This window comes from Mizuhopecten yessoensis, unplaced genomic scaffold (assembly GCF_002113885.1).
Source record: "Mizuhopecten yessoensis strain PY_sf001 unplaced genomic scaffold, ASM211388v2 scaffold2681, whole genome shotgun sequence".
NCBI lineage: Eukaryota > Metazoa > Mollusca > Bivalvia > Pectinida > Pectinidae > Mizuhopecten > Mizuhopecten yessoensis.
Window position 1 is genome coordinate 340,447 of NW_018404667.1, and position 26,372 is coordinate 366,818.

The 26,372-nt window shown below is 37.0% G+C and overlaps 2 protein-coding genes across 3 annotated transcripts in view; one reads left to right on the forward strand and one right to left on the reverse strand.

The window, feature by feature from the left end:
- Nucleotides 1-1,818, forward strand: part of LOC110446364 (multidrug resistance-associated protein 1-like) — a 32,036-nt gene extending 30,218 nt beyond the window's left edge. The window contains exon 32 of the mRNA XM_021491483.1: nucleotides 99-1,818. Coding sequence (XP_021347158.1) covers nucleotides 99-246 — 148 coding nt within the window. The 3' untranslated portion in view covers nucleotides 247-1,818. The remainder of the gene's footprint in view (nucleotides 1-98) is intronic.
- A 1,239-nt stretch (nucleotides 1,819-3,057) lies between these two features.
- LOC110446365 (carnosine N-methyltransferase-like) lies at nucleotides 3,058-20,665 on the reverse strand. 2 transcript variants are annotated; one of them, XM_021491485.1, is made up of 8 exons: nucleotides 20,575-20,665; nucleotides 17,540-17,741; nucleotides 15,714-15,883; nucleotides 12,547-12,687; nucleotides 9,504-9,682; nucleotides 8,546-8,656; nucleotides 6,660-6,763; nucleotides 3,058-4,995 (listed from the first exon to the last, which is right to left on the reverse strand). In XM_021491485.1, exons 1-8 carry the CDS (start codon nucleotides 20,658-20,660, stop codon nucleotides 4,894-4,896), a joined length of 1,095 nt encoding a protein of 364 aa, XP_021347160.1. In that variant the 5' UTR covers nucleotides 20,661-20,665; the 3' UTR covers nucleotides 3,058-4,893. The 2 variants fall into 2 exon arrangements, with proteins under 2 accessions (XP_021347160.1, XP_021347159.1); XM_021491484.1 differs by having other exon boundaries at nucleotides 8,546-8,659.
- Nucleotides 20,666-26,372: the final 5,707 nt, after the last annotated feature.

Genomic DNA, 26,372 nt, shown 5'->3' on the forward strand with positions numbered 1-26,372 from the left:
AAATAAATCCAACTGTGATTTCCCTAATTTTGCATGTGTTTCATTCCCTATATCAAGCATTTGTCTTGAAGAACCCTATCAACAATATTTCATTACAGGGTAATGGTTCTGGATAAAGGTCTCATCGCGGAATTCGACACCCCACGAACACTGATTCAGGATACAAGTAGTGTGTTTTACGGAATGGCAAAAGATGCGGAAATAACAGACTGGTTTGAAAATGACAAATATAACAAGAAGATGTGAATATGATTAACATATGAGACACAAATGCATACAAGAAGTGACATTATTTCAAATTATTTTGTAACATTTATTTTCATTACATTCAGTCTGCAAACTTTTATCTTGTATTCAAATAATTACATTTTATTTTCATTCATAAATGCACCACATCAACTCCAGTCCGTCCGTACCTCCGACGATCAGTGCTAGTCAACCCGTACCAAGAATGCAGTTGTTCCATACCAAAATGTAATATCTGTACATATCCAACAAGCAATAAATAAAGCTCACAGCATCGTAGGTGTCATAAGGAGATCATTTGTATATCAGGACAAAGAATTTTCACAAATCTTTTTAAAACGCTTGTTCCACCTCATTTAGAGTACGTTGGTTGGTGTCCTCACAAAATTAAGATCAAAAGGATGGTGAACCTCATAGAAGACCTACAAAATCACTCCCCGGTTGTAAGACCATTAGCTACAGCGAGAGACAACTCTACCATACTAGCGCTTGCGCGGAGATGTGATCAACGTGTTCAAGTTTACAAATGGGCTTTATGATCCGAATTTGGTGGAGATATTGTTCGATCTCGCCACTCAAGGAAAAACTCGTGGTCACAGTAAAAAAAATACTCAAACAACATTGTCATTTAAATAATCAGAAAACATAACTTTACTCAAAGAATAATTGATATGAGGAATAGTCTTTCACAGGTATTTAGCAGAATAAACAACAGACGATTTCCAAAGGGGAAAAAGATAAAAACATAGAACAAACGTCATTCTAAATCCCAATATCTTTCGCCTTTGAAGAAGGCATGGAGGCCGAAATATTAGGACTAAGAGTGACATTTGTTCTATATATTTAGCATACGTTTGTGAGATCTATATATTGTACGGATACATCACTGCATTTGGAACGGAATAAATAAAATTCTTAATATCTTAATGTATTTCTGCTAAATTCGACTTCAATTATATATTAATCGTAATATAAAGGACTTCAACAAGTTCAATTAAAAAAAAAGAAAAAAGGAAAAAACTATAGGGGTGAAATTATGGACCTAAAGTCACCTAAGCCCTGTTAAGACTTCATTTCACTGATATTGCCATTTTGGTACTGTTTTTGTAAATGACAGCACCAAATGAGACAGCAAAATATATGAATACATAATTAACAATGAAAGGTACATAATCTTTAGATGGGAAACACTTCTCTTCTATACCATTAGAAAGATTGCAGTTTACCTTAAATTCAACATTCAGTCTTCATTAAATGCATACAATCAATCAATATTCCTTAAGTTTTCAATCATTATGTGCAATCAAGACAATCATAATATACAAGAAAACTGGTATATTGCAGTATACAGGAATATTGTATTTATAATACTAAAATAAAATATGGTTGTATTGCACTATATTTAACACGTATTTTTATGTTAAGTGTTTTAATTTTAAAAATTACTACATAATGGATATGCTGACAACCAGCCACGTAGCTGCATTGTGAGCAAATGATCAAATGCACTTTTTTGGATTTGCAGTTTTTCTTTTTGCTTGGTCAATCAATCCTTATGATCGTGTTTATGAGTTATAGAGTTATTAATCTGCCACAAATCTGACAAAATGTTCAAAGTGATTTTTTCGTAAAGTGAAGAACTGTTTCTGAAACATGTTCTGAAATAGCAGATGCCTTTAGATAGCATGAGCTCCTTTTTACCAGTTAGTTATTAAACAGTACTTTCAGTATCTAAGTCCGTGGTTATAACAAGAGGCCTGTATCGCTCACCTGGATATCTAAGCAATCATGGCAAAATATTATCCTATAGAGATCCAAGGGAATATGTAATTCGTCTCTTTTTGCCCAGCATTTGTATTTATAGTTTTGGGTTGGGGATGTCAACCGTTTCAAAGTTATGACTCAAGGGTTAAGTCTGCAAAGGTGGGGCAGACCCTGGGATCAATTCTAATATCATGACTGCATTAGTCTCTTTATGCCCAACAATTGTATATATAGTTTTGGGGAGGGGATCTCAACCGTTTAAAAGTTATGACCCAGGGACTATGCCTCCAAGGGTGGGGCCAGACCCTAGGGCCATCCTGGAAGCAACTGTGCATTCTTCTCTTTATACTCAGCAATTGTATATATGGTTATACGGTGGGGATCTCAACCATTTCCAAGTAATACATTTGTTTGGCCCCATCCCTTAACCCGAGAGGTCAGCAACACCATTTGTACAATTTTGAATCCCCACCACCTAGGGATGCTTCCAGTCAAGTATGGTTGATATCCATCTCTTAATTCCAGAGATGAAGTCACTTAAAGCAATATAGCCAAATTGCCCCCTTTTGACCCTGCATCTCAGCCCCCTGCGGAGTCAGCCCCACCATTTGTACAATTTTGATTCCCCACCAACTAGGGATGCTTCCAAATAAATATGGTTGATATCCATCTCTTAGTTCCAGAGAAGAAGTCGCTTAACGCAATTTAGCCAAATTGCCTGCTTTTGGCCCTGCCTCTCAGCCCCTTGCGGGGTCAGCCCCACCATTTGTACAATTTTAAATCCCCACCACCTCGGGATGCTTCCAGTCAAATATGATTGATATCCATCTCTTAGTTCCAGAGAAGAGGTCGCTTAAAGCAATACAGCCAAATTTCCCCCTTTACGCACCGCCCCTCAGCACCCTGGGGGTCGCCCCACCATTTGTACAATTTTGAATCCTTACCACATAGGGATGCTTCCATTCAAATTAAGTTAAATTCCGATCAGTCGTTAAGAAGAAGAAGTCGTTCAAATAAATTGTTGACGTACAGATGACGGAAGCCACAGTATGACATAAGCTCACCTTGGTCCTTCGGACCCGGTGAGCTTAAAATGTGCATGTCCATCATATAGAGTCCGGCTACGAACCATATACAGTCAATGCAAGTACTCAGAAATCAGATATTTTTGTGGGGCTCAAATTTCCTGGTTTCCCACCAAAAAAAATTAATCGTGGGTACATGAATTTGTGGATTACGAGTCCCAACTCAAATGGAGAAATGCTTTTTATCAAACTTGCGATTAGATCGTAAACCTGTGAATTCGTGGATGAAGATAACCCATAAAATCAACATATTAACAAAACCCACGAAAATTAGTGATTTCACAGTATATGCCAAAGACATCGGAATGGATGAAATATAAGAAACAAATATTCCAACTTTGTGACTAGGATTTCAAACGCGATACCACAGAATCTGGATAATCAAATGTTTTGAAAGAAATTAAAGCTGGTCTAAAAATATGTCTTGTATTCCAGAAAGGCACTACATTATTCCTGTCGGCCTAGATATGTTGGATATATTATAAAGGTTCATGTCATATTTCATAGTTTATTATTGCAACATTTTGACAAAACATAATTTAAATTTCGTTTAAAAACCTACATTTACATTTGCTCTGCATCCTTCCATTGCAATGCATCGGGATGGCAAATGTTGTTATGAGACTATAACAACACTTTCTCTTGTGACGTCATCAATTTCATTGTTGTCGAGGCTTAATTTGCTATTCAAAGAACTGTACGAAATAACTAATTAACTATACTCGATCATAATGAATATTTTAGCAATGAATAATTTTAGCACATATTGTTATGGTCCTATAACACACATTTATATTGCTGACACTCTGATATAAAGGGCTTTATTCAGTGTGTCATCAATGGCAATGTGTGTTATAGGACCATAACAACATTTGCTAAAACATTCATTGCTTAAGTATAACAGTATGTTTCCATGCTACAGAAGACGGCATTGAAAACATACTATTTAAAGCTCACTGTCTAAATGTCTTTGAAAATAAGACTAATTTGAAAACAGACCGCTTCCAAAATAACCATATGGATATTCCTTACTAAAAATTGGATATTTACTGTGACTTACTGAGAATTGGCATTTCAAAAGTAAACAACATTTCAGATCTATAATTTTGAAAGTTGAATGTAACATTAGTGGCAGATATTGATGTACAATGGATTACAGATGACTCAAATTAGCTGGAGTTTCCCTTTAGCTCGGTGGTAGATTCTGGGACCACGGGTTTGATCCCCATCGGAGGCACAATTCTCTCTTTCCAATCACAAATGGTGTCCGTGGCCCTTCCTGTGGTGACGGAATGTTAGAACTAGGGTGGTGGTGTTCAAGGCTAAATGCATTTGAAGAGGAGGGAGTAGTTTGACAGATTTTAATTGTACATAGGAGAACGGTACCCTTCTAGCTTTGATCAGGAGCTAGAGGGAATTTCCCTTTCGCTCAATCGTAAAAAGTCCGACCCAATTGCAAGGAAGTCTGGAATTGCCGGTTAAATCCCTGGTGGAGGCACACTACTCTCTTTCCTGCTACATATTATTAACAGTGGGAAATATCAAAAACAAGGCAAACAGAAAATCAAGTTCTTAAAAAATGTGTTACTCTTAAAAGTACGTATTCTTTTGGAAAAAGTGATGTTCCTCTATCTTGATAAGAACCTTTTAAAATCCCATCTTGCTGTGTGATCAGATGACACTGAATAATAAAATGCTCCTTTTTTTCGGATATATTAATATATTAATATATATTAATTACATTATCACACACAGCGTACAATAAAGGTTTTTGGGCGACGTTACGTCAAGGACTGGGTCATAGAGGTTTGCGTACCACAAAGAAGACACTGTTATACTGATATTGGAACATACTGTCCACACTCTGTGTGTATGAGGATTTTATATCCATTTCTTCTTTCTGTCAAGGAAGACAAAAAAACAAAAACATGAAAGAACATTAACAAATTATGATATACATACAATGGGTAAGGTTTGTTTGTGTTTTTTGTCGTATTTATAGCTATGGTCATTTGAGGACATGCCATCTTTTGGTGGCCTTCATTAGATCTATGTAAGTTTGATATTTTCTCTAATTTTCTGTTGGATCGGATATTGATATAGTTATGTCAACAGTAAATCAGCATAATGTAGTGACTTCTGATTAAAGTTCATAACACTAGATTTGACAGTGTCCTTTCACAGTTACAATATATTGGAACAATTTAACAAACAGAATTTCTAGTTTTACATTTTTCAGCTATAGTTTCCCTCTGATCGAGCAGAGTGAAAGTAAAGAAATGTGCATAATAACGAACAGAAGTATCTTACTTATACAAGGAAAATTTGATAAAGATCTATCGAGTACTTCTGGAGAAATGCTGAAAACAAACTTAAACTGTCAAAATTCAAGATGGTTGCCAGTCAGCCATCTTGTTTTTCTTATCAGTCTCAAAATTGTTATAGATGGATTGACAATGGGCAATGGCCGAAGGGCAGTTAAAACAGTTCCACCATCTGATGATGATGATGATGATGATGAGTTAAAAACATTGCAGACAAAGATTTTGTTGGGTATAGAAAAATCACTTTCATATCAAGAATCACACATTAAGGATCCCTGTTCCTCTGCACTGTGAATTTTCATAAATACAGTAACCTCCCCTTAACTTCCTTCGATTATATTGCAGCACAGTTTGGCCCGAACACTCCTGTTGACTAGGTAGTTCAATCAGTTGGAGTAATAGTATAACAATCTGAAGTCCAAGGGTCAAATCCTGTTCTGGATCTGTTAAATTTTTACACATAAAACACTGTTGTTGATATGTATTTTGTTTATTCCATTTCTATTAATTTTCATAAAAGTCCTGCAAAGTTTGGTTTTCTTTTCAGAAATGATTTATTGAAGCTAAAGCAATGCCCCAAAAAACTGTTTCCAACACTTAGATCAAGTTTTGGCAGTGATATGGGAATCCTTCACCGGATATTCAGTTAACACATATATTTCTATTATTAACTCATCCAACCCTGAAATTTCATAATGAACTTTTCCGACCTTTGAATTGGAAGGGTTCAAATTTGACTTCAGGGGTGAATGAGTTAAAAAAAACTGTCAACATATTTTCAATCTTCGATACTCCAGGGTTTATGCTCACTTTCTCTCTCTGCACCCCTGGAATATGTCAAAGCATAATTGAGGGCATGCAGCTAGCTATTTGATTGGTCTCAGGTAAAATAACCTGACCAATCACTAGGCTGATGCCTGTCTTTTGAAGATTACAGAGGAGGACACCTGACTTCAAAGCCAGACAAATTTACAGTTGACTCATTCACACCTAAAATACCATAATGAACTGTTCCATCCTTTGAATTGGAAGAGTTCAAATGTGTCGCCAGGGGTGAATGAGTTAAGCAATCATGGGATCCCTTTGATATACATCAAAGAATCAAACAAATATTCTTGTCTCATCAACAATGTGGTGCTCATGCACTGAGCCTTCTTTTTTGCTGTGACATATTTCAGGATACAGAGAGCAAAAATGAGCCTTATCCTTTGAACATTGACAAAGGATATGTTCAACTTACTTCAAACTGAAATCCCACTTCTATTATAACTTTCTTGACTTGTTCGTAACTTAATTCTATGGAGTTCTCATCTGCCATTTCTGCGTAGTGGTAGAGTAACGGACCTGAAACCAAGGGAAGTAACTCAAGCTCATACACAAATGCAGACATAGCATTGTTTTAATGAAGTAGGGTTTTCAATTTTAAAAACAAAACTGACAGCGAAATATTTATTCTGTTCAACAACTTAACAAGCAATAGCAACAAACTGTTGTGAAAAACTTATCATTAACTTGTGAAAAAACAGAACTGTGATAATTAAAAAATGTCTGATTGTATTTTTAATGTTAAAATGGAACATCTATTTTTTTTTTAAATTTACAAAATGTGGTGGAATATAAGAGGGTTGTCTCCAGTCTTTATCTTGGTCGACCAAGTGTACTTAGCCCCATGTCCATATTAATGTCAGCCCATCAGCCAATGTCAATTGAGGTTGAACTAGTATCCCCTGTCCATACCAATGTTTACCAAGAAGACCCCTGTCCATACCAAGATTTACCCAGTATCCCCCTGTCCAAACCAAGGTTGACCCAGTAGCCTCCTGTCAATACCAAGGTTGACCTTGTATCTCCCTGTCCATACCAAGATAGACCCAGTATCCCCCTGTCCATACCAAGGTTGACCCAGTAGCCACCTGTCCATACCAAGGTTTACCCAGTAACGCCCTGTCCATACCAAGGTTGACCCACTAGCCCCCTGTCCATACCAATGTTTACCCAGTAGCCCCCTGTCCATACCTAGGTTTACCCAGTAACGCCCTGTCCATACCAATGTTTACCCAGTAGCCCCCTGTCCATACCCAGGTTTACCCAGAAGCCCCCTGTCCCTACCTAGGTTTACCCAGTAGCCCCCTGTCATACCAAGGTTGACCCACTAGCCCCCTGTCCCTACCAATGTTTACCCAGTAGCCCCCCGTCACTACCAATGTTTACCCAGTAGCCCCCTGTCAATACCAATGTTTACCCAGTAGCCCCCTTTCCATACCTAGGTTTACCCAGTAACGCCCTGTCCATACCAAGGTTGACCCACTAGCCCCTGTCCATACCAATGTTTACCCAGTAGCCCCCTGGCCATACCAAGGTTGACCCAGTAGCCCCCTGGCCCTACCAATGTTTACCCAGTAGCCCCCTGTCAATACCAATGTTTACCCAGTAGCCCCCTTTCCATACCTAGGTTTACCCAGTAACGCCCTGTCCATACCAAGGTTGACCCACTAGCCCCTGTCCATACCAATGTTTACCCAGTAGCCCCCTGTCCATACCAAGGTCGACCCACTAGCCCCTGTCCATACCAATGTTTACCCAGTAGCCCCCTGTCCCTATCCATGTTTACCCAGTAGCCCCCTGTCCATACCAAGGTTTACCCAGTAGCTCCCTGTCCATACCAAGGTTGACCCAGTAGCCCCCTTTCCATACCAAGGTTGACCCACTAGCCCCTGTCCATACCAATGTTTACCCAGTAGCCCCCTGGCCATACCAAGGTTGACCCAGTAGCCCCCTGGCCCTACCAATGTTTACCCAGTAGCCCCCTGTCCCTACCAATATGTACCCAGTAGCCCCCTGTCCATACCTAGGTTTAGCCAGTAACGCCCTGTCCATACCAATGTTTACCCAGTAGCCCCCTGTCCCTATCCATGTTTACCCAGTAGCCCCCTGTCCATACCAAGGTTGACCCACCAGCCCCCTGGCCCTACCAATGTTTACCCAGTAGCCCCCTGTCCCTACCAATGTTTACCCAGTAGCCCCCTGTCCATACCAATGTTTACCCAGTAGTCCCCTGAAATACCTAGGTTTACCCAGTAGCCCCCTGTCCCTACCAATATTTACCCAGTAGCCCCCTGTCCATACCTAGGTTTACCCAGTAGCCCCCTGGCTGTAGAATCTTCCAGATGGCCTCCACATAGGCTATCACATTGCGTGCTGTGTCCAGGAAGAAAACAGTTGCCACACAGTCCCATTCTTCTAAAACATACAATGTGAAAGCAATCTTCATCAACAAACATGAATATTTACTATTTTAAGGTTGTAAGACACATTGTTCTATCTGACCTCTTTCACAAAAGAGCTCTTACTTTTCACCAAATTTGAGGTTAAGGCCACCATTATTACTCAAATTGTTTGGGAGACTGTTTCGATAACCCATGATTGGTTGTTACTCCATAAATTACAGTCAAACAGTTGTGTTTCCAAACTTATTCAAGTTTTCATGAAAAGTGACCTCATCACCAAGTTTGAGGATAATACAGTAAGTATTGCTCTAGATACTGAGAAGACACGGTTCCCGTCACTTGATAAAGGGACATAACTCAAAAAATTAATTAATCAATAATGGCACTTATAAAACTTGTTTCCAGTCTATCGACAGGCATTACTGCTTACAATAATATTTCTTGATCAATTCTTTGATATTTATGAAATAATAAAAAAACAATCACTACTTCATAATAGTAAAAAAAGATAGGTTCCTATATTCTGCTTTATAACAAACTATGTCATCTCGCAACCAGCCAATATATTTCTCATCTTCAACCCTGGGGAGCAAACAGCCGGTGCTGCCATTTAGACACTCATAGCTAACATTCAACAAATCCATTACTGCCCAACCACATACTCATTTACAGCTGAGTAGACTGTAACAAGCAGAGTAAAGTATCTTGTTCAACGATGCAACACAGTGCCATGACAGGACTCGAACCCTCGACCTTCCAGTCACCAGTCAAGCACTAGACTACTATGCCTTCCTTCTTATTCAATTTGATTGATTTTTGTCATATATTTTATTTTTTTTATTTTGAGATAACGATACCTGATTCTCTGTATACTTCCAAGAAGTCTCCCGCTGCCATTGAGAAGTTTGAGTCCTCCGGTAGATCTCCGGGATTGATGTCGGGGAGATGTGCGGCCCTCGTCTGGTCCTCTGTGCGTTTGTTGTTACACCACTGGTGTACCCAGGGATAAAGGATCAAACTGTTCTCTTCCCGACATCTGTGAGGCAGAAGTTGTAGTTAATCTTTTCACCCCTATGCAACTTTAGCAGACTCTACCATGCATTGATCTAGGTGAGTCCGTTATGGTCTACAGTGACGAAAGGGTTAAATGAGGACCAGTCCAGAAACAACCATCTAACGGGCGGTATATACATTTTAATAATACTTTCAGTGACATTTTTTAAGCAACTGAAATACATGGTCAATTACAGCCAAAATGAAATTAAAGGGAGGCAACTACATATATTTATAAAAAAAATAATGGAATTCTCTGGTGTTTTTCCTGCAGTTAGACAGGGATCCTTAATTGGTGTTTTTTTGAAAATTTACCTTGCAGGGAAACATGCATATTGATACACCTATGAATTCCATTTCTACTTACAGGTATCATAACCATCTTTAGCGTATTTCTAAGCATTTTCTTCAGGTTGGTAAGTCTGGATTCTTGTAACACAACCAGTAAGTGTTTCTATGTGACATTTCGATGACTAGTACGGTATGTACTCTTTCACCTTCATCAGACAAATGACCAGCGTATTAAACAAAGTGTAGCTGAATCGAGTCATTTCGGTACATATATAACAACTATTTGTACACACGCTTACAGAGTAGCCGAATCGACATCGGTTTGTGGACAACTCGTGCATATTTTACACCTTTGTGTACATACCTACGCTTCACTCGTCATTTTTCTGATGAAAGTGACAGAGAACATACAGTACTAGTCATTGAAACATCACATAGAAACACTCATTGGTTGTGTTACAAGAATCTTTTCATAAACTTTCAGTCATATTTTTTAACCGATATAATATTTTCATACAAATATTTTGAAAAAATGTTCAGAAGGGAAAATAACTAACAAATTAGTGACGACCAATTAGTTTAAAATTTGTCACAGATAATTAAATATGTTAAAAAATATATCATTAAAGAAGGGAAAAAAAGATATGAAAAGAAGCAAATTTCACTGAATTAAAAGCACACCAAAACAAACGGGGAGTAGAAATAAAGCTTTTCATTGGAAAATATATTTGTTGTTTTTAAGCTACACACAAACCATACAATTTAAAAAGAGGTTGAAGTATTTTTTTGACTTTCTGTTCTACACCGACATATGGTCATTATATATATACCAATAATATGCCTAATCCAAAAACTAGCAAAATTTGGAATATCATGAAGATTCTCCTCTTGGATTGCTGATTTTTTAATAGAAAGAAAACAAAGGGTCGTCATGAATGTAGAAAAGTCGGAATGGAAACATGTAATAAGTGGCATACCACAAGGATCGGTTCTAGGACCTCTCTTATTTGTAATTTATATAAATGACAAGCCGGATGTAACAAGTCCCAGAACGAATACATTCCTTTTTTGCAGATGATACGAAAGCATTTAGGGCAATCAATGATGAACAACATTGTAAGATTGTAAGGATATATTTTCAATTTAAAAGTGGTCAAAGCTTTGGCATCTTCCTTTTCATCCTGACAAATGCAAAGCGATGCACGTGGGACACTCCATCCTCGATATCCAGGGGTTACGCTCACTTTCCCTCTCTACACCCCTGGAATATGTCATGGCAAAATTGAAGGCACGAAGATAGCTGTTTGATTGGTCTCAGGTAAAACGCTAGGCTGATACCTGTCTTTTGAAGATCACAAAGGAGAGACACCCGACTTCAAAGCCTCTCAACTTTTACCGTTACGTGACCGCAAGATTCTTTTGATGTATATCAAAGGATCAAACTAGTCTCCTTGTCTCAACAACAAGGTGGCGTACACACCGAACCTTCACTTTTGCTATGACATATTCCAGGGGTGGAGAGAGCGAAAGTGAGCGTAATCCCTGGATATCGAGGACAGAGTGTCCCACGCGCATATCGAGGATGGGGACACTCCAATGTTAATCAAATGAAGTACACACTTTAAAAGGAAAATGCAGAAGCTTTGGAATTTGTGCACTTCGAAAAAGACATCAGTGTCATCATAGACAATAAATTATCATTTGATAATATACACATAAATCTGAAAAAAGTAACTAAAGCTAAATCCATTATGGGAGTTCTACAAAGAACCATGGAATATATGAACTTGGAGAGTTTTAGGTCGCTACACACATCCTTAGTTAGACCACACATTGGATACGCGAATCAGATTTGGTGTCCTCATCTCGAAAAACACAATGAAACAATAGAAAATGTTCAATGTCGAGCGAGGAAACACTGGTACCTGGACTGAAAGACTTGTCCTATAAGGAGCGATTAGAAAAGCTAAAAATACCAACACTAGTGCATAGAAGATCACGTGGCGATGTGATCGAGGTTTACAAAATAATGTCTGGGAAATATGACCATGAAGTATCCAACATATCTAATATCTGGCATTGTTTTTGGTACCTAAATTTTACAACAGCCTGTTCCTTAATGAATTGGTAAACTACAGCATAATTTGTATTGAAATTGGGAAAATATTCCTAGGTTTTTGGTCATTTTGGGAAAATAAGTCACTTTTTATCTCGGGGAAACAGCCTGTATTTGGCAGTAAAACTACATGTGCAAACAAAATCAGTCAGGGAAAGTTCATCTACAGCATGGACACAACTTTGAAATTTACAAATCGCATTCAAGATTGAATATTCCAAAATTTTCCTTTACACAGAGAACTGTTGATTTATGGAACAATCTTCTGCAAATGTTGTGAATTCAAGCAAAAATTGAAATCTAAACTTCACAACCATTGAAATGTTTTTATTTCATTTTTTTTTTTTTTCAGAGCTGATGGTCAAAAGACTGTTATTGGCAGAGAGGATATGTATTTCGAGATAAGAATCTGCGGATTTGGAGGATGAGGTCTAGCTTACTTGTTGAGGATGAAGTTTGAGGCTAGTAACATGAACAGGCTCCATTCGTTTCCCTGACAGGTGAAGCCTAGCTTGGCTAACTCCAGTGCAAGCCTCCCCAGTCCAGCTCCAGGGATCAGCACTTTTACATCTGACCGCTTACTGTAACAAAAAAAATAAAAAATAAAAATTCAAATATACCTGAAAAAATCCTCAAAATGATTTCAAAATAAATTTCAAATAAAGCTTGAACATTGCAATTGTTTTGTTGTTTTATTTCCCCAATGATCTACATGTACCTGTGGAAAAAAATATTTTTGCCAATTCATGAAACAGTGGCTGAAATAAGCCCCAGAAATACCCATTACAATGTAAATGTACTTAAGTACTTTAGGTCAAGGTCAAAAGTTAATAGATCAGCAAGTAGTCACTTTGACCTCATTTAACTAGGCCTTTATACAAGTATATCATGCCCTTTCATTTAACAGTGGCTGGTGTATGCTCTGTGGTAATCATTATTTCAGTCCTGGAAGTCAAGGTCAAAAGCCATATAAAGTTCCATGTGACCTCATTTAACAACAGGAATATAAACTTTATTTATTTTACAACAATTATGAAACAAGTTAATTCAACTTATGTTAATCACTCTTGTCGGCCCGGATGTTAGCGCGTGAGGGGTCTTATTGTAGGAGGAAACCGGAGTACCCGGAGAAAACCCACGTGGTCGAGCAGGTGACCCCAACCTTTTCACGTCTGATCGGGGAATCGAACCCCGGCCACCATGGTAAAAGGCAAGTGTGCTATCAAGTGCACCATCCGCTGCACCACCCGACCATCTAACAGGAAACACTGCTTTCCCAGGATGTATCTATATAGTACAAAGTTTGATGCCTATTCATGTAACTGTGACTAGCTTTATTTTGCTGCCGTTAAACTGCACTTTCCCCTAGAGAAAAAGGTACCGAAATTCCCCTTTTTTCCCCTAAAATTCCCCTTTTTCTTCAAAACAACTATTTCAAAATCTTGATTACAAATGCGTTGTATTCTTTTCCTCATCAATACAAAACGATTCTCGAGCACCAAATTGAAAACATTGATCGTTCTTGTTTATTTCCCGGAGTAATCCATCATTGCTGGCAAGTTCAGAAGTCACCCGACCTACGCATGTGGAACATCGTGGAACAACGCAGAACATTGCATCCAGACATCATGTCGCACAAGGAGGGTTTTTACACGAAAAAAATAAGAGAGAAATATGCAAAAGGAAAACGTACTATACATGCAATGTTTGCCAAATAGGCAAAAGGTCAGACTGAGTCGGAAATTGATGCAGGTCCCCCCGACAGCAGTGAACATGCAACTATGTCGTCGAGTGCAGCGGCCCAGACGTAACGTCGGACAAAGTCTAAGACTCAGATCAGAACAAACTGTTCGAAGTTTTCATGAAGTTGTGAAAATAAAACTCTTTAGAATATCTTCAACATGATATACTGTCTTTGTTATTCTAAGAAATAACAGCTAGTACACATACATTATATAAACAAACATTGAGACAGTCCGGTTATGTATTTTTCACCTATTACGGAATAAAATTCCCCTTTTTTCCAAAAGGGCACTTTCCCCAAAAACCTAGATTAATCCCTGCTGAGATGTGTACTGGAAACCATTATATCAGTAATTGAGGTCAAGGTCAAAAGTAAAAGAAGCCACTGTGACCTTGTTTTAAATTGCAACAAACCATTTTCCTATGATGTAGCTATATACAAAGTTTGATGTCAGTACATGAAACAGTGGCTGAGGTGCATTCTAGAAACCATAGACAGATGGACAGACAGATTCAAATATATATTTGTTACATTTTTGCCAGTGAAATATTGGAATCTATCATCTTGATAAACTGATATCTTTCACAGTGTGAAAATATCACTTTTCGGTATTGACCAATCATAGCGTTATCTTATATTCGCTGCATTCAAAGACAACGATTTTTTGTTCAGATTCAAATGAAGCGACAGTAGAACAAGTGGTTGTTATGGTAAATAGTTGGTACATACACTTAAGTATTTACATTATTATACAATGTGTAACATTTTTATACGCAATCAAACCAGAAAATAGCAGAAAATGTCGGAATTGGGTTGAGTATCCCATTCAAATGGTGCGCACCCCTGCAAAATGTAATTCATTAACTCATGAACGTTCATGAACTGTTCATGAACGTTCACGAACTGTTTATGAATTGAAGGTGGACAGTTCATGAAATAGTTCATGAACTTAAAGTTCATGAATAGTTCATGAATAGTTCATGAAAAAGTTCATGAACAATTGATGGAAATTAATTGAACTTAAAAAGATTTAAAGTCGTAAAAATTGACGGTGGAAAGTTCATGAATAGTTCATGAATAGTTCATGAAAATACAGTTCATGAAAAAGTTCATGAACAATTGATTGAAATTAATTGAACTTAAAAAGATTTAAAGTTGTAAACTTCAAGTTCATGAACTGCCATTTAATGTTCATGGGACAGTTCATGAACTCTTCATGAATTTCGCACATGAACAATTCATGAATAGTTCATGAATGTTCATGAAATTTTCACAGGGGCAGCCTTGTTGTCAAGCATGACGTCATCAGAATATGGCGTTTATTATTACGCTTCTGATTCCTGCCCTTTTTTAATGTATTACATTTTTCATGATTTATGCTTTAAAAATGTAATAAATAGGAAATTTGATGGTGTCTTCAGTAATAACAAATATATTTCACGAGTGTGGCTAATATTTTGATAATTTTCAAGAGTGCGCAGACAAGTGTGGCTGATATTTTGATTTTTTCCTCTCGTGCTGCGCACTCGTGAAAAATATCAAAATATTAGCCACACTTGTGAAATATATTTGTTATTTCTGAAGACACAATTAAATATCCTCTATACCCTCAACTTATTAGGTCAATTCTAGTGGGTTATAAAAAGCAATCCAAAAACCTTAAATTCTGCTTTTTTTGGCCCATAGTATTGTGTTTGTCAAGTAAAATTCAAGCAGACATGAAAAAATCCTAATAGAGTGACATGTATAAGGGAACAAGCTTCTATTATCTCATTTAATTTCAGTTCAGACATTATCCGAGACCCATACTAATTAAGCTGTACAATTTAAGAAGAAAGGTATTAAAAAATAAAAATCACCTACCATAACTGAGGTGGAAACCTGCCTACGATCTCCTCTATAACAGGCCTGTAGCAGGCATCCCTCTCCTGTTGACCCTGGCTACTCCAATCTCGCACAAACTGTTTAAGGGTTGTTCTCACTTTGTCCATGTCAGCGGATGTGGGAAACGTCTGTTTAACATCTTCTTCTGACTGCAATGGGTTTTTTGACAAAAAAGTACTTTTTTATTGTGATTTTATTTCTTTCTGAAATAATGCTTTAATCTAATTAATGAAGACATAAATTTGAAAAAATAAAATATTGTACCAAGAAAGGGTGTAGTGTGCTTCCAACACAGATTGAACCTGCCACCAACCTCAAATTACAAGTCCACCACTTAACCGATTATGCTAAAGAAAAAATCCCTTTAGTGCAAAACTAGAAGGTGACTGTTATCCTATACAAAATTACAATATGGCACACTTCTCCCCCGTTTTTAAGTGTGTTAGCTCTCGAACACCACAACCCCAGGTTCTAACTCCCTGTCACCACAGGAAGGGCCATGTACTCCTTTTGTAACAACAAAGACAGAAGTGTAGTGTACATGTGTTTCCAACAAAGATCAAACCTGCTAACCCAGCTTCCCAGTCCACTGCAGGACTGATTAAACTAAAGGGAAATTCCTTCTAGAAGGAAGCTAGAAGGTGGCCGTAATCGTATACATGTAAAATTTAAATCTGCCACAATTATAAAGATGAGATACGAGATTATATGGACTGTATAGCCTGTATCTGTTGGGGGGAGTAAATCCAATATCACCAAATATTTATACTCAACAGTTTACCTTATATGAATACCAGTAACGCATTGTGTAATACCTGATATTATTCACTGAAGATAATAGTCTAGTAAATATCTCAAATTAAATATCCCTAGTGAAAGGGTTACTCTCTCAAGGATATTGAACAAGTCTGTTTACATCAAGGAGTTACTTCCCCATACCAATCATTATATCAATGTATATATATATATATGTCTGTGTTTTTCGACTTAAGGAGCGGACTTAGATAGGCTATGCCTGATGTCTGATCCTATTGACTATTGCTTATACATGTATTGTCAATAAAATTTGTTGAAATTGAAATTGAAAAGATGAAATACACATTTCTCGCACCTCAGACAGAGATATCCCACATCATACCCCATGCTAGATTTTCTATCACATCCGATCTGTCTTGCACCTTTACGTGACATTTCACGGAATTTTTTCACTGCGATGTATTCATCCGCACGTTAACTGCTTGAAATTGACAATCTGCATTATAAATGTTCTGTTTTGTTGTTATATGTATAGTTTTGACGTTGTTAGATATCTTATGTTGTAGATAAAATATAATCTACACTGTGAAATATGTTGTCATGCAAATGTAGCTTAAGTAGTGAAGAGGTCATTATCATTTGAGGCCCCAGGCGGGATACTTCAAGTTTTTAGCAAAACAAATACTTTTGATCGAACTAAAAGGTGCGAGAAAAAAAATCAATTACCTTTGACTGAGCAAGATTTGGTTATCTCAGTCTTGGGCTATATAAGATTCTGTAACATCCCAACCTCGGCTTACACCTCGGTTGGGATTTTGTTACAGAATCTTAACCCTTGACTGAGATAACCTGATCTCACTCAGTTACAGGTAATAGATTTTATTAGTATCGCTTTCATAGCAACACACCTAAACTGAAAAGCTCTAGACCAGTGGAACAGCTACAATTTATTAGTAAATTATGGCTATGATGCATGCTTATTATAACAAGTTAACGATTTTATGAAGGGCACCATTTTGCTAACACAGACAAAATAACTGGTAACTTACATTTTCTATGGTATCCTGTGTTTGATTTTCAAACATGTATTCTGCATCATGTAATATAAGTTTGATGATTTCATAGTTATGGTCCACACAGGTCCGGATGTTCTCAAGATTTTCAAGAAAGTCTGGCACCAGTTCCTTGTGTTTTTTGGATAAAGCTCTGTAGGAGATCTCCGAGTCATTGATCCGTCTGTGGGAGTGAGTTCTAAAAATGAGAGTATTAGACAAATTAGCAGGAGTTCTACAAATCAGGGCAGAGAGTTCATGAGGAATTCTACAAATATGTGAACAAATATTCACGAGGTTTTCTACAAATATGTGAAGACAGTTCATTAGGATTTCTACAAATATGTGAAGACAATTCACGAGGATTTCTACAAATATGTGAAGACAGTTCATGAGGATTTCTACAAATAGGTGAAGACAATTCATGAAGATTTCTACAAATATGTGAAGACAGTTCATGATCGTGAGGATTTCTACAAATATGTGAAGACAGATCATGAGGATTTCTACAAATATGTGAAATCAATTCACGAGGTTATCTACAAATATGTGAAGACAATTCACGAGGATTTCTACAAATATTTGAAGACAATTCATGAGGATTTCTACAAATAGGTGATGACAATTCATGAAGATTTCTACAAATATGTGAAGACAGTTCATGAGGATTTCTACAAATAGGTGAAGACAATTCATGAAGATTTCTACAAATATGTGCAGACAGTTCATGATCGTGAGGATTTCTACAAATATTTGAAGACAATTCATGAGGATTTCTACAAATCGGTGATGACAATTCACGAGGATTTCTACAAATAGGTGATGACAATTCACGAGGATTTCTACAAATATGTGAACAAATATTCACGAGGTTATCTACAAATATGTGAAGACAATTCATGAGGATTTCTACAAGAGAGGGGAGCAATATTTTTACAACTAAGGGGGGGGGGGGGGCAGTTCAGTAGTGTTTTAGCAAATATGGGGAGACAATCTAATATGATTTCTACAAGTAAGGGAGGGAGGATTTCTACAAATAAGGGGAGATAATTCAGTAGAAGTGACAATTTCATATGAGCAGAGCCAATTCAGTTGGAATTTTACAAATAAGGGCAGACAATCTAATATGATTTCTACAAGTAAGGGAGGGAGGAACAATTTAGGAGGATTTCTACAAATAAGGGGAGATAATTCAGACTTCTTCATCTATAAGCAGAGCCAATTCACTGGCAGATCCAGAAATAAATAAATCTAAAAATGAAAAGCAATAGTACCACAGGGGTGGAACAACAAATGTGTGTCCCATGCAAAACTGACATGATTAAAAATTCTTTTGGTGCATTCTAGTTTTAAAATAAAACTAGGCATATATGTCAAACTGACATTAAGGCCACCACTGTCTTCTCTGTAATTAGTTAAATACAGTATCATTGTAATACTCGTATATTGGTAAATAATTCATCAATAATATATCTATAATTTAAAATATCTTAATTAAAACAATGTGTTTTATTATTCCTCATCTATTTTTACGTGTCTGATTGGTTTAGACACATCACATGATATTTTCCCTGTCGAGTATCCATCTCTGTTAGACTTTCTAACGCCCAATGTGTTCCGGACGACATCCAAACATCAACAACGGCTGCGAATGGGAGATCACACCTCCCAACAGCTGAAGAACTTGAAGGGCTATAATTGCTGTTCAATTTGATGTAAAATCAAAACACTGACAGTGATAGGTATTTGTAGTATATATATATGCTACCAGACCTAATGAAATAAGGGCGAACAGTTCAGTGACAACAACACAGGGGATCGTTGCATTGCCTAACGTTGATGTATTTTTGTTATATGTATATAACACAGACGCCACAGATGGAATTTCAGAATTATATAACAGTTATTGCCCTGGTGTGAGGGAGACCTGAAGAGTTGTTCTCCCTCGACAAATCAGGTTTCCCTTGGGCTTCGCCCTCGGGAAACATGATTTATCTTGGGGAAACAACTCTTCAGGTCTCCCTCACACCAGGGCAATAAGTGTATAATTTAAAGTTTGAAATATCTATTTGTACTTCTATCCCAATATATAACTAAAGATTAATTATCAGCATCAAATAGAAAAAAAAAGCATTAACTAGAGGTATCACATTGTTACCAATGAAATATCAGAAGTTACCAGTGTGATAAAATCGTCAAAGCAGTGTATCTGAGATTCTTCTTTACATAAATTGGTAGCAGAACTGGAGTGGGACGATTGTTGGCGACCAGGTAGTACTTATATTAATACCCGGCCTCCTCTGCCCCGGCCGGGTATTAAATCGATCCCATGCTTTATCTAATCTATCCCCCTCTTCTACTCTTTACTCCATACTTTATCCCTTCTACTCTTTTTCCTTTCTGTTATTCGTCTGCTGGATAACCCATACATCTGGTAGTTAAGCGGACGTAAAACCTATCAATCAATCAATCAATCAATTGTAATGGAGCAAGCCCGGTGTGAATCACACACCTGGGGCGTCGTCAGAAAGCTACGTTATCGCAGCTAGAGACCAGGTAGTCCCATCAGTAGAGTGCACATCCATCTTGAGTTCAGAGGGTCCCGAGTTTGAGCCCCTGTTTGACAATGCATTTTTCTTTTGCTGTTACAGTGGTGACTCACTGTGATCAACACTCATTCAAACATTGAGTGTGCGCTTGACAAGGAGATATCCAAACTTGGGTTGTAAATGATGTCTATAGGGGCAAAGACATAGAAATAGGAGGGAGGAATGTAGCCGAACTGGTCGATTATCGGAGAACATGTACCTCTATTGGTAGAGCATCTTCGCTAGCCAAGGGTTATGATCTCAGCCACAGGATAGGTATGTGTATTTCAGACGTTTGTAACGAACCCCTGTGATGCAACACGATAACTGTCAGTCGCCCGATAATTATTTTAACACTGAGTCTAATGAACACTTTAACACACCAAACATCGATATGTATCAGATTGCTCGATGTTTCTTTTCCGACTTGACACATGACATTACCTGTAAAACTTGAAGGCATTACAAACACGGAGGAAATGTTCTTTCTCAAGCTGATCATCTATGTTCTGCGAGCTATTGTCCGCCATCTTGAAAGAATACTTCCGGTATGGCTAAATATATATATATCCCACAAGGACAACTTCTGTAGGAAAGTTCAGCGAAAACGACCTTGCAGCGTACTTTGATTTAAACATATTTTATTGCAAATAAATATTTACAAAATAATAGGACACAAGTTTTCACAACTTATCAAAGTCCCTTTCTTCAAATACATGAATATAAACAATAACTTGATAAGGTAATTTACGCAATATACATAAACTATGTTTTTATATATGGAAATGGAAAATAGAGAGGAAGAAAAGAAGGAGAGAGAAACGAAGTAAAGGATAGTAACACAGGTAGAGTCGATGAAAAAAGAGTGATAGAGAGAGAAAGATGATCACATTCAGCCAAACCAGTTGCATTTGCTGTTATAATTTTGAACAGATTTTGCAATTGAGGTATTTTCATCATTGCTGAATTTAGGATCGCCATATAAGGGGAAGTCTAAATTAAGTTAAATCATCACAAGAAGACTGCCCTGATGTCAGAAGAAGAAGACGGATTATCATAGTAAAGAAAATGTTTACATTATTGATATACGACTGTTGTAAAAACAAATATGTTGTAAATAACCAACATTTGGCATTGACTTCAAAAATATTTAGAAAATCAGCAGGGTATGTTTTGAAAGTTTACAGTGAAAACAGCCTATGGCAGCCCTCCACGCACCAACATCATTACCTACTAAAACATAAGGAGGGTATAGATTAGATTTTAGGGGCGCGAGAAGGCCTTTCATATACGGGCAGTTTAATACAGTGCAGTTGGGGATGACTGGATGGGAGTGTAGAAAAGGGAAAGAAAATGGGGTAGACAAGGCAGCGGATGAGGGTAGGTAGGGAAAGCAAAGAGAAAGAAAAGGGGGAAACGTTTGAATATATATTGGGTACATGATAGTACATGTATCTTCATTGGGAAGATGAAGTACATGTGTTGATTCCCAAATATCAACAGATAGGTTCTGATATGGGATTGGATCTATAGGCGTGGATCAGGGTGATTTTTACAGTACTAAAGTGTACATATAACAGATTGAAATGTGTAGATAACTGGGTTTTGGAACAATTTATTAATATTTTTACAAATATAAATGATAATAGTAAGATGGCATATAGTGTAATAACTGTAATTATCCCGCCTCAGGCAAAAACCCTGTAGTCCTATTGGTTAAAACGACGTCACTTGATATCCAGTATATTTTCATATTAGGTCAGTAGAATCTCACATTAGGTGAGTACGAAAGAGTTATCGTTCTTTGCCCATAAGAGTCAACTTGTAACAAGATGGCGACCAAGCGGTTTGTGAAGACGACAGCCGATGAAATGTTAACAAAAATGTTAACAAACAGGTTTTTTTTATCCAAAGGGCCTTCGACGGGATAAATTCGTTACACAGTTTGTTAGTGACCTAATACGGAAAAATATTGGGTCTAAAAGAAACTTGTATCGGGCGAGGCGAATCACACACATCTATTACATTCTCGCATATACATTTAAGCATTGAACTGTTTTTGTATGGTATTTATGATCTATTTGAATGACACAGCTTTGCAAGCAAACAACATAAGGCGCGCTAGCTGTGTCATACAAATAGATCATAAATACAATACAAAAACAGTTCAATACTTATATTTACGTTTTCTCTGCCTCTAATGTTCTTTTGTAACTTATAATTTATATTTAAAATTTAAAATGCCCGCCTTATCGACAGTCCTCACAATTTCGTTCAATAGTTTGAACAGCGTATTGTCGCGTGCTGATTGGCAAACGAAGTAGTACTTTTAAATTTTAACAAACACTTCAATTTTATTCCACAATTTAGTATCAATACAATTGCGTATGAAATGTCTATAGGGTGATTTAAGTTTATCAATAGAACTCTGAGCTGAAAGTTAGATTTGAAATTGTTTCGATTTTCCCCCGGAGAAAAATTCGCGCATGGACAAATACAGTGAACACCGTAAATCCGACCTTGCCCTCCACGAGGGAGTTATTTTTGGAAGTTAATTCGAATTTTTATCTTTGCTCATTTTTATGAAGTATCAAAGCGTAAATTTATTTGTTGATTGTATGGGAACCTGACAACAGTCGGTAGATTCTATAACAGCGTCGTTATTTGACATGTCGCCTGAAACTGAGGAACCGTGGATGCGAGACGCGTGAAACTGATAGCGTTTGAAGTGAGTGATCTTGCGACGGAGAACAGGTTCGTTACAAATGTCTGAAATGTTTATGTGTGCTGTGACTCATATCAGTAGGTCTGTAACATATGTGTCAGTAGGTCTATAGAATATGTGTATTTCAGACATTTGTAACGAACCCCTGTTGATCAGTGCAGTGTAACAGACGATATTTCTGATAAATTGCATGAGCGTTAAAATTGTTTCCATTGCCGGCATTGGTGATTTCAACCGATGTGCATTTTGTACGATATTGCAGACCTTGGTCTTGTTTTCGTTGTAATAAAAGTGTTTTTTATTTTATTTTTTATTTTGCACATAAATTTACGATGACATTGTCAAATCTCACAATGCCCAGCGATATTTCAGCTGCCGTCATGTTTATTTATATTGGATATTGTAGTTCCGGTCAGTGTTGTATTAATACGCTAAGAATTGTGTCTCGTGATGCATGGTAATTAAAGTCCCACCAACAACACAGCTTTCAAAGAGGCTATATAGTGACAATGCCATGCAAATGTAAATATAATCAAATATTCCCGCGTTTCGGTAGTAATAGCGGGAATTGTTTGTCTTCGCGGATACGAGGTAAGAACGTGGCGCACTGGCTTTAGCGCGTGGTCACGCGGTTTGTGCTGCTTTATAGGCATTCTCTTGTCAGACACCGAGCAGTTCAGGTCATTTTTTGTTGTTTTTGTTTTACGAAGTAATGGGTATTTTAGGTGTATTCACTTGTGGACGCACACCCGTGGGTAGGGGTGTTTAGGTAGGGGTGGAGTTCAGGAAAGGTTTCGTTAGATTTGTTTTGTAGTTTCTGCATTGACAGACATAATTGATAAATACATGTGAAATTTAACGCAGGTCCAGCGTTACCCCTAGACCATCCTGCAATGGGCTGTAGTAGTTCTCCCGCCTTTATCATTGCATGTCGGCAATAGGACACAGGTTTTCCGGGGGCAGCTCCGGTTTTTCCTGGGCGGCAGGGGTTTTGGTTTGAGATGGGGAAGGATGTTATTTTTGAATAACAGATAGCGTGTTTTGTTAACGAATGTTTGGAATGACACATCTTTGTCAATTGGGCGTCAACAGATATATTACATCTGTATTTTGTATGTATCATGTTTATATTTTTCTGCAATATTAAACGCCGACTGCTTGCGGTGCCCAGGGCTAGACGGCAAAGGGATATTTGTAGTTTGTGTAATGTTTTTACATGAGTGGAGAGAAGACTGTTATAATTAAGCAATGAATGTTTTAGCAAATGTTGTTATGGTCCTATAACACACATTGCTATTGATGAAACACTTAATAATGTCAGCAATAGAAATGTGTGTTATAGGACCATAACAGTATTTGCTAAAATATTCATTATTTATACTTTCATTATGATCGAGTAGTTACGCTTTATTTAGTTATTACGAACAGGTCTTTGAACAGCAATTTAAGCCTTGACAACAATGAAATTGATGACGTTACAATATAGACTGGTGACGTTACAAGAGCAAGTGTTGTTATAGTCTCATAACAACATTTACTTTCTCAATGCATTGCAATGGAAGAATGCAGAGCAAATGTAAATGTAGATTTTTAAACGGAATTTAAATTATGTTTTTTCAAAATGTCACAATAATAAACTATGAAATATGACATGAACCGTTATAACCTATCCAACATATCTAGGCCGACAGGAATAATGTAGTGCTTTTCTGGAATCCAAGGCATATTTTTAGACCAGCTTTCTTCCAAAAGCGTTTTATAATTCACACTGTTTGGATTCCTAGTTAGGAATAAGGAATATTTGTTTCTTATATTTCATCCATTCCGATATCTTGGCACATACTGTGAAACCACTAATTTTGGTTGATTTTCTTATTTCGTTGGTTTTGTGGGTAATCTTCATCCACGTATTCACAGGTTCACGATCTAATTACAAGTTTAATAGGAAGCATTTTTCCATTTCAGTTGGTGCTCATAATCCACGAATTCATGTACCCACGATATTTTTTTTTGGTGGGAAACCAGGAAAATTGAGCCCCACGAAAACATTTGATTTCTCAGTACTTGCATGATAGTATATGGTAGCCGGACTCTATATATGATGGACATGCACATTTTGTCATGAAGCCATCCTAAACATTTCTTTTATATCATTCCAAACAGCAAAAAAAATCTGCCAATTTTTTTCAGAAACAGTTCTTCACTTTACGAAATAAATCACTTTGAACATTTCATCAGATTTTTGGCAGATGAATAACTCAATAACACGAAAATATAGGTGGTCGTTTGATTTTTTTCATATCCACGATCCTTAAGGATTGTTATACCAAGCAAAAATCAAAAAAAGTGCATTTGATCATTTGCACGTGGCTGGTTGTTAGCATATCAATTATGTAGTAATTTTTAAAATTAAAACACTTAACAGGTAGATAAAAATACGTGTTTAATATAGTGCAATACAACCATATTTTCTTTTAGTATTATAAATACAATATTGCTGTATACTGCAATATACCAGTTTTCTTGTATATTATGATTTTCCTAATTTTGAATAATGATTGAAAATTTCATGTGATCATATTTCATAGTTGATTGCTTTTGTATGTTACTCGATCTGTATTTAATGAAGACTGAAAGTTGTATTTAAGGTTAACTGCAATATTTCTGATGGTAAAGAAGAGTTGTATTTCCCATCTAAAGATTATGTACCTTTCATTGTTAGTTTTGTATTCATATATTTTGCAGCCTTATTTGGTGTTGTCATTTGCAATAACAGACAAATGGCCATATCAGTGAAAAGTAGTCTTAACACCTGAGGTCCTTAGTTTCAACCCCTACAGTTTTTTCCTTTCTTCTCTTTTTTTTTTTTTTTTACTTTTACATGCTATACTGTATTTAATGTTTTCATTGTGATTTCATGTAGCATTGTAGCAACCAACAAACTTACGCAATTAAAATGTTCAATCGGTTTATGAAGTGAACACACTAATTGATTTATGTAAACAGATCTGTATGATCGAGCTTAAATAAGATATTTTTAATATTTAATAAGATTTTAGTGGACGCACACATTGCTGCCTCTATATCGCCATCAATGTAGTTTGAAATACAATGTGGTAAACATAAAATAAGCCTATAAAACGCTATAAGATCGTTCTTCAACTCAAGATCTTTCCAGAAGATTTTATCAAAGTCAAATACGTTACGAGATGAAAAAGCATTTGGTGGTAGACTATTCCAGATATCAATTATTCTTTGAGTAAAATAATGTCTTCTAATTATTTAAATGACAATGTTGTTTGAGTATTTTTTACTGTGTCCACGAGTTTTTCCTTGAGCGGCGAGATCGAACAATCTCTCCACCAAATTTGGATCATAAAGCCCATTCGTAAACCTGAACACGTTGATCACATCTCCGTGCAAGCGCCAGTATGTTAGAGCTGGAAACTTCAATCGGCGTAGTCTCTCGCTGTAGCCAATGGTCTTAAAACCGGGGACTGATTTTGTAGATCTTCTT